The 12230-nt window shown below is 43.8% G+C and overlaps 1 protein-coding gene across 2 annotated transcripts in view; it reads right to left on the bottom strand.

Moving 5' to 3' along the window:
* Positions 1-2596, bottom strand: part of FAM169A (family with sequence similarity 169 member A) — a 44116-nt gene extending 41520 nt beyond the window's left edge. For both annotated transcript variants that reach the window (XM_034073055.1, XM_034073056.1), the window contains exon 1: positions 2442-2596. In XM_034073055.1, coding sequence (XP_033928946.1) covers positions 2442-2462 — 21 coding nt within the window. In that variant the 5' untranslated portion in view covers positions 2463-2596. The remainder of the gene's footprint in view (positions 1-2441) is intronic.
* Between the last annotated feature and the right edge of the window lie 9634 nt (positions 2597-12230).

Below are 12230 nucleotides of genomic sequence, written 5' to 3'. Positions count from 1 at the left end.
TACACTTCACAAATCAAAGGATGATTATGGCTGTCTAGAATATATAGCTGGTACAATTTAATGACAAGGTTACTGTCTTGCAAGGCCTGAGGAAGGTATTTATCTGTTTAGGAAATGAGGAACTAGTAACTTGAATAGAGACATATTTCAGGAATAGCAATGTGAAAATAAGTCTAAGCATGCATTATTTCAGCTCTAATGTCATGTTTTTATTTGAAGTTTAGAGTCATAACTGGTAACACCTTTAAATGGTTACTACTACTAGGTATTCACTGATTGGTAGGAGATGAGATTAATAACAATGCTAAGAATGTAAGCAAGGCTCTTTTACTCTGAAGAGTTTCTCTAACAGCCCCAATTTCAATGTTCTTTTCGTGATTTCTCATCAAACATATCCACCTTTCAGATTTAAACATGAAAACAAAAGCATCAATAAGTATCAGCCTTAACACTGAAGTGAATTTCCATCTTCCACTGGCAAAGGTTCTGCACTGCAATACGTATGCAGTTACCCATTACACACAGGTAGCTATTTAAGGTAACCTGCACAGATAGGATGTTTAAATAAGTAAGGAGAATTTAAAGTTCATTCTGAGTTATCTTTACAATTAAAAAAACAAACCCACACAAAACGACATGTTTTTGATTATTACAGTGAAGAGACTTTATCTACCCAAATATGCATACAGAAGAAATTATGAGTATTTTCCAAGTAAATTCTCAGAGTAATGCCTCTTTGTAAAGGAGCATGTTACAAAACACTCCAGAAAGACTTTGTACTGTGTGGCTTGATCACACAGTACTGGAGAAAGTATATTGGAAAAGTACAGAAGAATCCCATTTTAATTACATATCTTCCACAAGAGTAAGGAAAAGCATGTTTTGCCACAGAGCAAATGTGAAGCAAGATGTAAGGTAAGGGGCAGCAACACCCACCTCCTATAACAGAGTTCTTAGCAGCTTTTCATTCATAAAATAGTACTGAAATTGAGAAAACGATTGAGGTTTACAACACCTGAATCTTAACTTTTAAAGTATAAGCCATTCTCTGCCCCAATGCTTCCTTCCCCTCTATGAAATAGAAATGTTTTCTTAGTAGCCACCAGTAAGACAAGGAATGAGAAGTTCTTCAGTATCTAAGTCAATCAGAGGTAAATTTAACAAGAAATGTGCCAGTGTGGTTAAGAAAACAGAAAGAATATGCAGTATAGGAGGAGTCTGAAGGAGAAGTGAGACCATGATGAATCACCTACAGCAATCTTTTATAGGTCCTCCAGTGAGGCAGCACTGATTTTATTATACTGATCATGATGCCACAATATTTATTCCCCTTAAAATCTGGTGGGTTATATACCAGACTATGACCAGTGGTGCAGCCCAACAGACAAAAAAAAAAAAAAAAAAAAAAAAACAGCTGCACTTAAGCAGAATAGTGCCCTCCTTTCTCCTGCACACACACAGAAAAACTACTATCAGCTGGAGACTGTCTCCACACCACAGGCTAGTTTTCCAAATTTCTTACTATTAATACTGAAAACTTCACAGCTCAGAAGAGCTTAAAGATCACTCTTTAATGGTTTCCTCTGAATGGTACGTTAATATGCATATAAAACAAACGACATAGTATATTTTGGTTTCCATTGATGCTAGTAAAATCTTCTGCCCTAGGTCCCAGAGTAACCCACTTTCTCAGGCTGGAATTAACACTCCATAAGCAGGATAGTACTGCTACGTCAACAGATATCTTAGGCATGGTGTTTCCCCTTGTTTTAACAGGGAAGAAACAACCCCACCTCAAAATAAAATTCAAAATACCTCACACCCCACATACAGAAAAACAGAAGAGTATGCTTGTGTGACTGTGCATGTCCTCATTTATTTGCACATACTTGCATGCACAGAGCCATCTTGGAGGGGAGTACTGTAAGCACTGCAATAATCACTTTCATAGACATGCATAAAGATGTATGCATGTATATATATCTTTTCATACGTAGGTGGCTGTAACCTGTAAACTACAAAGCTAACAGTAGATGCCCCCACAAAAGACGGCTAGCCCTAGGCAACACAGAGTGGCCTGGACCAAAAACTCACACCTAACTTGATACCACTCTAACCCCAGGTGGACCCTGGGGAGGAGAGGCCAGGACAGACGAAGGGTAGCGGGCCCTCCCGAGGGAAGGCCGAGCAAGGGAGACCCCTGCCGCGGAAGCCTGCCCGGAGCCACCGCTTGACAGAGCCGCCCCTGCCTGCCTGCCTCCCCCCTCCCGCGGCTCGGCACCCGCCGCAGGCGCCCCGGCCCACCCACCTGCCTCCTGCTGGGCAGTGCGCCCCGCGCCCGCCCGGGCCTGCCGCCCTGCCCCCGGCCCCTGCAGCTGGGCTCCCAGTCACCCCGTCCGCCTGCCTCAGCAGGTTACCCCTCACACGGTGCCCCGCCTCACCTCAACCAGCCGGGCAGCCATACCGCGGCGGCCGGCAGCGAGCAGCTGGGGAGAATGAATGGGAGAGGAGAAGGAAGACAACGGCGAGGTGGTGTCCGGGCTCCCGAGCAGCCTTCGCGCCGCTCAACAGCTCATCACTCGCTTAGCTCGGCTCGGCTGCCCTCAGCCTGATATCATATCCCGCGGCGGGCGCCCCGCCCCTCCCCGTGACGCACGCCAGCCGCTACGCCTCGATTCGCCGCTGCTCTCTCTGCATAGCTCGTCATGGCAGCCATCGGACCCTCGTGCTATCGCTCTCCGACATGGCAAGGGGTGCGGTAACTGCACGGTCGCTCTCTGCGGATGGCTGTCGTGGGGTACCTGAATCATCGCTCCGCTCCGTGGCAGCTAGAGTGGGCCCGCGCTGTCACCGCTGACCACGGTGGCAGCCCTGGTGCCGGTTTCAGGATATCATAGCGTCGTAGAATGGTGTGGATTGGAAAGGACCTCAGAGATAATCCAGTTCCATCCCCCCTGCCATGGCCAGGGAAACTTTCCAGAAGACCAAGTTGCTCAAAGGCCTGTCCAACCTGTCCTTGAACACTGCGAGGGATGGGGCAGCCACTGCTTCTTTGGGCAACCTCTGTGAGTGTATCACCACCCTGACAGTCAAGAACTTTCTTTAATCTAATTTATAGCTATCTCCCCTCATCCAGTTTAAAGTCATTACCAGTTATCCCATCCCTACATGCCCTTGTAAAAAGTCTCCACATTTCTTGTAGGCTGCCTTTAGGTATTGGAAGCTACTCTAAGGTCTCCCCAGTGCCTTCTCCAAGTGTAACAAACCCAGTTCACTCAGCGTGTCTCCATAGCAGATGTGCTCCAGCTCTCTGATCATCTTCATGGCCCTCATCTGGACTCCAGCACATACATGTCCCTCCTTGTGTTGGGCCTCAGAGCGGGATGCAGCACTGCAAGTGAGGTCTCATGAGAGCAGAGTAGAGGGGCAGGGTCAACTCCTTTGAGCTGCTGGTTACCCACCTCTTGCTGCACCCTGCATACGTTGGCTTTCTGGACTGTGAGCGCACACTGCCTGTTTTTTTGTCAACCAAAAAGCTTTGAGCTTTTTGTCAACCAAGTCCTTCTCCTCAGGGCTGCTCTAAACCCAGTCTGTGCCCAGCCTGTATTTGTGCTTTGGATATCCCCAAACCAGGTGCAGGACCTTTCACTGGGCTTTGTTGAACTTTATGAGGTTTGACTGGCCCACCTCTCAAGCATGCCAAGGTCCCTCTGGATCCCGTCCCTTCTCTCCAGTGTGTCAACTGCACCACACAGCTTGGTGTTGTTTGCAAACTTGCTGAGGGTGCGCTCGATCCCACTGTCCATGTTACTAACAAAGATGGTGAATAGCACCGATCCCAACACTGATCCCTGAGGAACAGCACTTGTCACCAATCTCCACTTGGTCATTGGGTCATTGACCACAAATCTTACGAGTGCGACCACCCAGCCAATTCCTTATCCACTGAGTGGTCCATCTGTCAGATCCATGCCTCTCTAATTTAGAGACAAGGATATTGTGCAGGATAGTGTCAAATGCCTTGCACATCCAGGTACATGACATCAGTCACTCTTCCCTTATCCACACATGCTATATAGCCTGATCATAGAAGGGCACCAAATTTGTCAAGTATGATTTGCCCTTGGTGAAGCCATGTTGGCTGTCATCATTCACCCTCTTATTGTCCACATGCCTCTATATCATCCTTTGATCTGAGACAGGGAAGTAGTAGGTATATAGCTGTAGTGATATTGGTGGGAATGAGGAGGCTGGAACAAATTAGTGTCATTGCTCACATGGGGAACAGCAGTTGTTGCACAGACTTCCCAGTGCTCTCTGCCAAAGGCAGGTTTGTCACTCCAGAGCCAGGGGAGCAGGGATTCAGCATCTTAATAATGATGACATGTGTTGTGGTTTAAACCAAGTCCACACAGCTCGTTCACTCACTCCCCCCCTTGCTCCCCCAACTCCCGGAGAGTTAGGAAGGAGAATCCAAAGAATGTAGCCCCCACAGGTTGGGATAAGAACAGTTTAATAACTAAGGCATAACACAAATCACTACGGCTACTACTACTACAAATAATAATGATAAAGCCAATAACAAGTGAAGAGAATACAACACCTCACCAGCCACCGACCCATAACTCACCCCATCCTGCCCGACCAAGCACTGACCGATACCTCCTCCATCCCCCCAGAGCTCCAGCCCTTCCAAGTCTCTCCTGGTTACATCCTGGGCATGACGTGCTATGGTATGGAATACCTCTTTGGCTAGCCTGGGTCAGGTGTTCTGCCTCTCCTTCCTCCTAGCTTCCCCTCCTCCCTGGCAGAGCATGAGGCTCAGAAAAGGCCTTGGACAAACCAAACATTTGAGCAGTAACTCAAAACATACTTGCTATCAGCAACTGTTCTCAGCTCAAAAGTCAAAACACAGCAGTGCACCAGCTACCAAGAAGGAGAAAAATGACTGCTACTGCTCAAACCAGCACAACATGCATGTCTGAAATAATGTAACTTCGCTAAAACTATCAGATTACAAGCCATTTGGGAAGACAGCCTGAGCAGCACTTTTTAAATTCAGTGATTACCTTAGAAATCCATTTATGACCAAGCTTTGACAAAGGTCTGCTGTCTACAGAAAAGATGCAGGGGGACAGGGAATGGGGGTTGCAGTAACTTCATGCATTGTTTCTGCTGCTCCTTTCTCTTCACGCTCTTTCCCTGTTCCACTCTGGAGTCCCACCTGCAGGAGACAGATCTCCATGATCTTTTCCAGTGTGAGTACTTTCCACAGACTGCAGTTCTTCGTGAACTGTTTCAGCATAGGGTCCTCCACAGGCTATGGGTGGATTGTGTGCTTCACCATGGACCTCTGTGTGCTGCAGGGTGACAGCCTTCAGGTCTTAACCAAGGGCTGCAGGGCAATCTCTGCTCCAGCACCTGGAGCACTTACTCCCCTTCTTCATTGACCTTGGTGTCTGCAGAGCTGTTGCTCTCACATATTCTCATTTCTCTCTCTCTGCTGCTGTTGAGCAATAGTTTATTTATTGTTAGATACGTTATCACAGAGCCATTATCACCATCACTGTTTAGCTCAGCTTTCGCCATCTTTGGTCTGTCTTGGAGCCAACTAAAAGTGGCTGCACTTGACATGGGAGAAGCTTCTGGCATCTTGTCACAAAAGCTGTCTCTGCAGTCTCCCTGCTTCCGAAATCTTGCCAACAAAACCCAGTACATCCACCATTGCATGACAAAGTTTGTTTCTGTCTTCTTATATTGCTGTAGTAAAGACAGACACATCAACCTTTCTGGTCAGTTTATTCCACACGCAGAAGAATTTCTGTGTCATCAAAAATTTCATTACATAACAGTATGTAACAGAAACAACAGTTTCGAAGTTAACACTCCTTTTCAATTTCCAGTTTTATAGCCTGAAATCTCCCTTTTCCCTCTAAGTACTATATGAGTTTTGCTTTCCCTCTCTGAACTTTTTTTTGCCTAGCCTCTACTCCCTCAAAGACTCCATGTTTAGACTCCATGTTCTGTCTTCTGGTATGAAACCATTTTTGTGTAGTTATAGTAAGTTTTACTAGAAGGTGAATATTTTTGGATCATCTCGGGGTTATTTCATAAGTTTCTTTCACCTGCAGCTTCAATTTCTTGACAATCTTCTTGCTCTCCAAGTACGGAGTAGGCATTTTTAATAAACCAAAGGTGTTGTAAATAAACCAAATAGAAAGCTTTCTCTTTGTCATGGTTTAACCCCAGCCAGCAATTAAGTACCATGCAGATGCTCACTCACTCCCAGCCTCCCTCCTGGTGAGGTTTTGAGGAGAATCTGAAAAGGATAAAGCCCGCAGGCTGAGATAAGAATAGTTTAATAATAATAGTAATAATAAAATTATCATAATGGAGAGGAATAAATCCCGAGAAACACAGGTGATGCACAATACAATTGCTCACTACCTGCTGATCAACGACCAGTCCACCCCTGGGCAGCAGTCAATGCAGTGGCTTTTTGCCAGCTCCCGCCAGTTATATACTTGTCATGATGTTCTGTGGTATGGAATATGCCTTTGGCTAGTTCAGGTCAGGTTTCCTGCCTCTGCTCCTTCCCAGCTTCTTGTTCCCCTCCTCACTGGCAGAGCATGAGAGACTGAAAAGTCCTTGATCAGGGTATACACTACTTCACAAAATTGTCTCAATCAGTTTTGCAGAGGCTGGTGCATGGTAGGGGATGTGATATACCCACTCATTGCCATGCTCTTTGGCCCAAATATACATGAGGTTATTCCGAAAATTAGCCCAATTGTCTGATTGTTCTTTCTGGAGTGCCATGTCACTGTAAGACTTGTGTCTCAAGGCCCAGGATAGTGTTCCAGGCAGTGGCATGGGGCACAGCATATGTTTCTAGCCATCCAGTGGTTGCTTCCACCATGGTAAGCACATGGCATTTGCCTTGTGGTGTCAGTGGGAGAGTGATAAAGTCAATTTACCAGGCCTCCTCGTATTTGTACTTTAGCCATCGTCCTCCATACAGGAGAGGCTTTAACTGCTCAGTTGCACTTCATGTTTCACATTTATGGATAACCTGTGTGATTGTGTCCACTCCTTCCTCATGAACCCTATATGTTCATCATAAATCTATACGTTGCATCTCTTCCTTGATGGCCTGAAGTGTGATAGGTCCACTGAGCTATAAACAATTTGTCTTTATGTTGTCAATCCAAATCTAAAACAGTGGAAAGGTGAGAATAAAATATGGATAATTTCTCCTTATGTTGTTTTGAAGGGTCATAATACTATGATATATATGTGGAGATCTTCTGACCTCACGCAAATGGAACTGCATTATAAACCACCAACACAGACCTTCTCTTGTGCTGTGTTGATACTTGCAGTCAGATGTGTGATTACCACACAGGCAGACATATTAATGTGCATTAGTGTGCAGGTCTTTAACCACAACAGTGCTGCTATTCATAGCAAAAGGGCATTAATAATGCAGAGACCTGTAAGCGTGTTCAAAGAAGATGCCATGTGGAATTGTAGATGTAGAAAGTTCTCTAGGAGGGCTCTACCATCACAGAGCAAACCAAGAGAAGACACTTCACAGAGGCAAAAAACCAGCTTTACCATTCTAAGACTGCCCAAATTTGCTTGCTCAAACATGTAGATACTTCATTGTTTCGCCCTCTACAATTAGGACTGCCTGCAATCAGTAGTCTGGCCTCAGCAGGATGCATATCTGCTATCCCCCCCCCATCTGCCTGTACAATGCTCTTATTATGCAGTTAATTTGACACCTGTCAGTGTGGCCTCTGTCCTCTTGCTGGCATGTCCTGGGTTCAGAAGAAGCAGTCATTTTTCTCCTTCTTAGTAGCTGGTGCAGTGCTGTTTTTTTGACTTTCAGCCTGGGAACAGCACTGATAACACCAGTGTTTTTAGTTGTTGCTCAGTAATGTTTAGTCTGACCAAGGACTTTCTGAGTCTCATGCTCTGCCAGGGAGGAGGGGAAGCCAGGAGGAAGCACAGACAGGACTCCTGATCCAAACTAACCAAAGAGTTCTGTACCACAGCATGTCATGCCCCACTATATAAACTGAGGGCAGTTACCCGGAAGAGCTAGGTCAGTGCTTGGGTTGGACTGGGTACCGGTCTGCAGGTGGTGAGTGGCTGTATTCTCTCCCCTTGTTATTTCCCTTATCATTATTATTACTGGTGGCAGCAGCAGTGATTTGTGTTATACCTGAGTTACTGGGCTGTTCTTATGTCAACCTGTGGGAGTTACATTCTTTCGATTCTCCTCCCCATCCCTCCAGGAGTGGGGGAAGGAAGAAGTGGGGGGAGTGAGAGAGTGACTATGTGGTTCTGAGTTACTGGCTGGGCTTCAATCACAACATGGGACCCTGACTTCCTGCTCCTTCTGGCCCCAAGGCTTGTGGCCCCTCACAGCTTTCCAAGAGTGAAATGAAATACCACAGCAATCCCATCTGCTCTGTGCAGCAAAAAGTCAACCAGGCATTCACTAGCCACAGTTTTTGGGAGTTAGAGAGGCCCTGTGCAGGGTACACATGGAGAGAAAGAGGGAAAAGACACAAATGGAACAATGTGCAGTGAAATGGTACTGAAAATGTAAATCAAATTTACAAGATATTATTTAAATGGTGAAGAGGAGAAACAGTCAATATAGGCAAGCTCAATTTATTTTAATGTGCGGTGACAAGAACAAGTTAGTGTGAAGCAACTCTTGGTGTGAATTTAATTAATTTACAGTAACTACCCATAAGAATAGCTTTACTCAATGGTGAGTATAAGGTAATTACAAGGGACTTTCCCCTTTCATTTTTTTTTAAATGAAGCAAATTTCTACTGTGCTTTTACCCTAACTTCTGTCAGAAATTCACACACTTCCTTTCCATTCTAGAAATTTTCTTCAATAAGTACCAAAACAGGTCTCTGTGCTTCCTTCACATCCTTTCTTAGCATGTTCTTTGTCTATGAAAGCTGCAAACACCTGATAGCAGACAGGTAGATGCAGACCACTGAAGGACTTGAAATTCCTGTCAGGATGGTCACTATTATATCCCTGTTACTCATGCTTCTTCTGTCAGCCCATACTCCCTCATGTTTTCTTTTTCATCGTGGGACTCTCAATTCTCTGAACAGGAATAACTTTTCAATCGTAGGTATCTAAAACCATTCTCCATCTGTTGCAGGATTAACATTTTATGGCAGAAGAGAAAACAGAAGGACAGCTTTTGTCCTAAAATACCACAAACACATTAACACAGATAAATGGTAATCCTAAACCAGGATTTTACCACCCCATAGCTTCAACACATCGAAAAGACCATAGGTTGCTGTGCATGTGACAGGAATGTTGCCTGTATTATGCTTTGCAGGTAAAAATGTCTGACAGCCTTATCTTTTCACTTGTCTAATATAGTGATTTTTAACATGTATATGTATGCCTGTGGGTTTGTAACAACTTTAAAAGGATTTCTGATGGATAACTTAAAAAAAAAAGCAACTTTGTTGTCCTTATACTTAATTTTACTACATAGAAGTAAACATTGCAAAGCAAAGGTATGCCATATTGGAAGACTGAAAACAATTGCTTTACTTGAACACATTTTTTATGTCAAAAGAGTAGAAACCAGCAAATTCTGTCTTTCATGCTCAGATATCTGTGTATTTATTACTACAAAACAGGAATTTGGTAATTGTTCTGATTAGTTCTTACCAGTTACTTGTTTAGGTGTTTTTTTTTCACTTTAAAAGCAGCAGCCTCACCTACTGGATAGTCACATTTTCAGAAATAAATTATTTTCTGGTTTTCTTACTCCCTGAATTCACAGCAAAAAAATGCTTTTAGAATTCACTTGCAATTCTCCCTGTGTACCACTTGTTTCTAGATGCTGATTCTCCTGGGGCTGGGAAGGGAGTGTCTGAAAATCATGATGGACTGAACAGTGGTAGCACTGACACTCACTGCTGTGACCATGCCTATGCTCTCCTGCTCCAGAGGAAGTGTCAATGTGAGGAGAGCAGCTGCTGCAGTGTGTTTCTGAAGAGAAGAAATATGAGTTTCAAGTCTTCATTTCTTTCAGTCACTATTGAGTATCATTCTGTTTGAGAAAGAAGAGGGGGGACTTGGGGAAATGGAAGGGAGAACTTCTAATGTTTTGTCTGGAAACTTAGGTACCAAGGTTGTGTCTGGAAACTTGGGTAATTGCCCTCATCACTCTGAAGAGGAAGCATTTAGATGACAAAAGCTAAGGAAGATTGTTTTGCAGAAGGGAAAGTCCTAATAAAGGCCAGAAAATCAGCAGTGGGCATGAAGAAACCCAATGCAGCTCTAATAATAGACTGGCAAGGTTGCAAAGATTAGTATTTAAGACCTTTGTGGGTGTGTGAGAGGGACAGAGGCGGTCTGATAACTTTGTATATTTTAGACCTTTTTTTTTTTCCCTTCTTTTCCTGATACCAGTAAGCCCTGTCTCAGAAACATTGTACTAGAAGGATCCTCACTTCGTCCCCATGTACTGAGGACTGAGCCTAGTCTCAGCTGTGGTAGATAACTTGTTTAAACTTATTCTTTTAACTTCTAGTGAACAAGAATTCACAGTATCAGCCTTGTAGATAAAAAAAATAGCCTTTCTTTGATGTCAAACTAAATATTGTACCAATATGAATCCATTATTTTTTGTCCTTTGACACTGTGAGCACAGCTGATGACAGAGGACATTTTTATGTGCAGTGCTATACATTGAGGTTTTTAATCTTCTTCATTAGCCACCCCACCCCTTCATACTTGCCTCAAGGATTGTTTCCTCTCTCAACACTGCAGCTTATCAGGATATTTTTAAGTTCAGTACACCAAAACCATAAATAATATTGTAGAAAATAATATAAAACCTACAAACTGTAAAACTGAGACTCCACCAGCACAAGTAGACCAGAATAATTACCATAGTCATCATCACTTCTGTTAATGCATCCTAGAAAATTGAAATGAGATTCTGGCAGTATATAAGGAATGATTATTTTAATTATAAAGACAATCAGGCTTCGGAACAGGTTGACCAGAGAGCCTGTGCAGTGTGCACATGGAGATCTTCACACCGAGAGTGTGTAAGGCCCAAAGCAAGATGGTCTGACCTCCTAAATGACCTTGCTTTGAGCAAGAAGTGGGACTAGAGACCTCCTGATTTCCAACCTGAATGACTTTATGATCCTGTGAAAAGAATTGCTTCTGTGTCAGTAGCATACTATTGCTGACCTATATTCAGTTTGCAATGTACTATAATACTCAGGTCCTTTTCTAAGGACTGCTGTCAGCCCTATTATTTACAGATGTACGTTTGAGTTCTCCTTTCCAAATGAAGTGCATGTTCCTCTTACTATTGTTCCCAAAGAGCTCCTTTCTGTCATTTCTTAAGTTTGCTGGTACTTGCCTTTCCTGAAGTCCACTGGTCATTCTGTTGCTACATCTTCACCTTGCAAGAATCCGTAAGCAGTTTTTAAGACCTTTTTCCAACACTGCAGAGAACTGCTTCTTGCACCTCCTTACTTGTGGTGTGCAAGCCATGTTACTTGCAAGCCTTTTGCTAAGGCTTAGTGGGTCTGGAAGGGTCTGAAGCACAATAATGCGGGAATACTTCAGCCTGGAATGCCCTGTGGAGTTCCTTAAGAAGCAATGATGTCTCTACAGGTAGGGACGGGCTGAGGGCTCTGTGTTGAAGGTGACAACTTAAATTCCAGTGTCAAATTGATCTTCATGTTCCAGTCTCTTCAAATTACATACATCTTTTGACACTTCCAAATACCAGTCTGAAATCTTTTTCCTACGAAGTGAAACAAAGGGAACACAAAATCACAAAATAGAATTTATAAACCTTTAGAATTAGTTTTAAGCAATGTTAAGTTCAATGGCTTTGTAACAGGAGCAGTGGAAAATTACTGAGGTGCATAATACATAGAAAAAATAGAGTACAGCTAGAGAGCATACTGGCACAAGATAAATCGTTATAGTTGATGTGGTCTTAAGAAAGTCTAGAAAAACAGGACACAGGGATAAGGAGTATCTGGGAATAGCAGGTGTCCAGGATAGGCTATGGGTAAACTAACTGATAAGTAGGAGGATAGGAGGATTATTATGTCTCTGGTGCTAACGAACCAATTAAACTGGTATAAGCATCTACTGCGCATGCTTCAAAGGCTGCCAGAAGTGATGAAGATTGTTG

This window comes from Melopsittacus undulatus, chromosome Z (genome assembly GCF_012275295.1).
Source record: "Melopsittacus undulatus isolate bMelUnd1 chromosome Z, bMelUnd1.mat.Z, whole genome shotgun sequence".
Lineage (NCBI taxonomy): Eukaryota > Metazoa > Chordata > Aves > Psittaciformes > Psittaculidae > Melopsittacus > Melopsittacus undulatus.
This window is presented reverse-complemented; position numbering and strand designations above follow the sequence as displayed.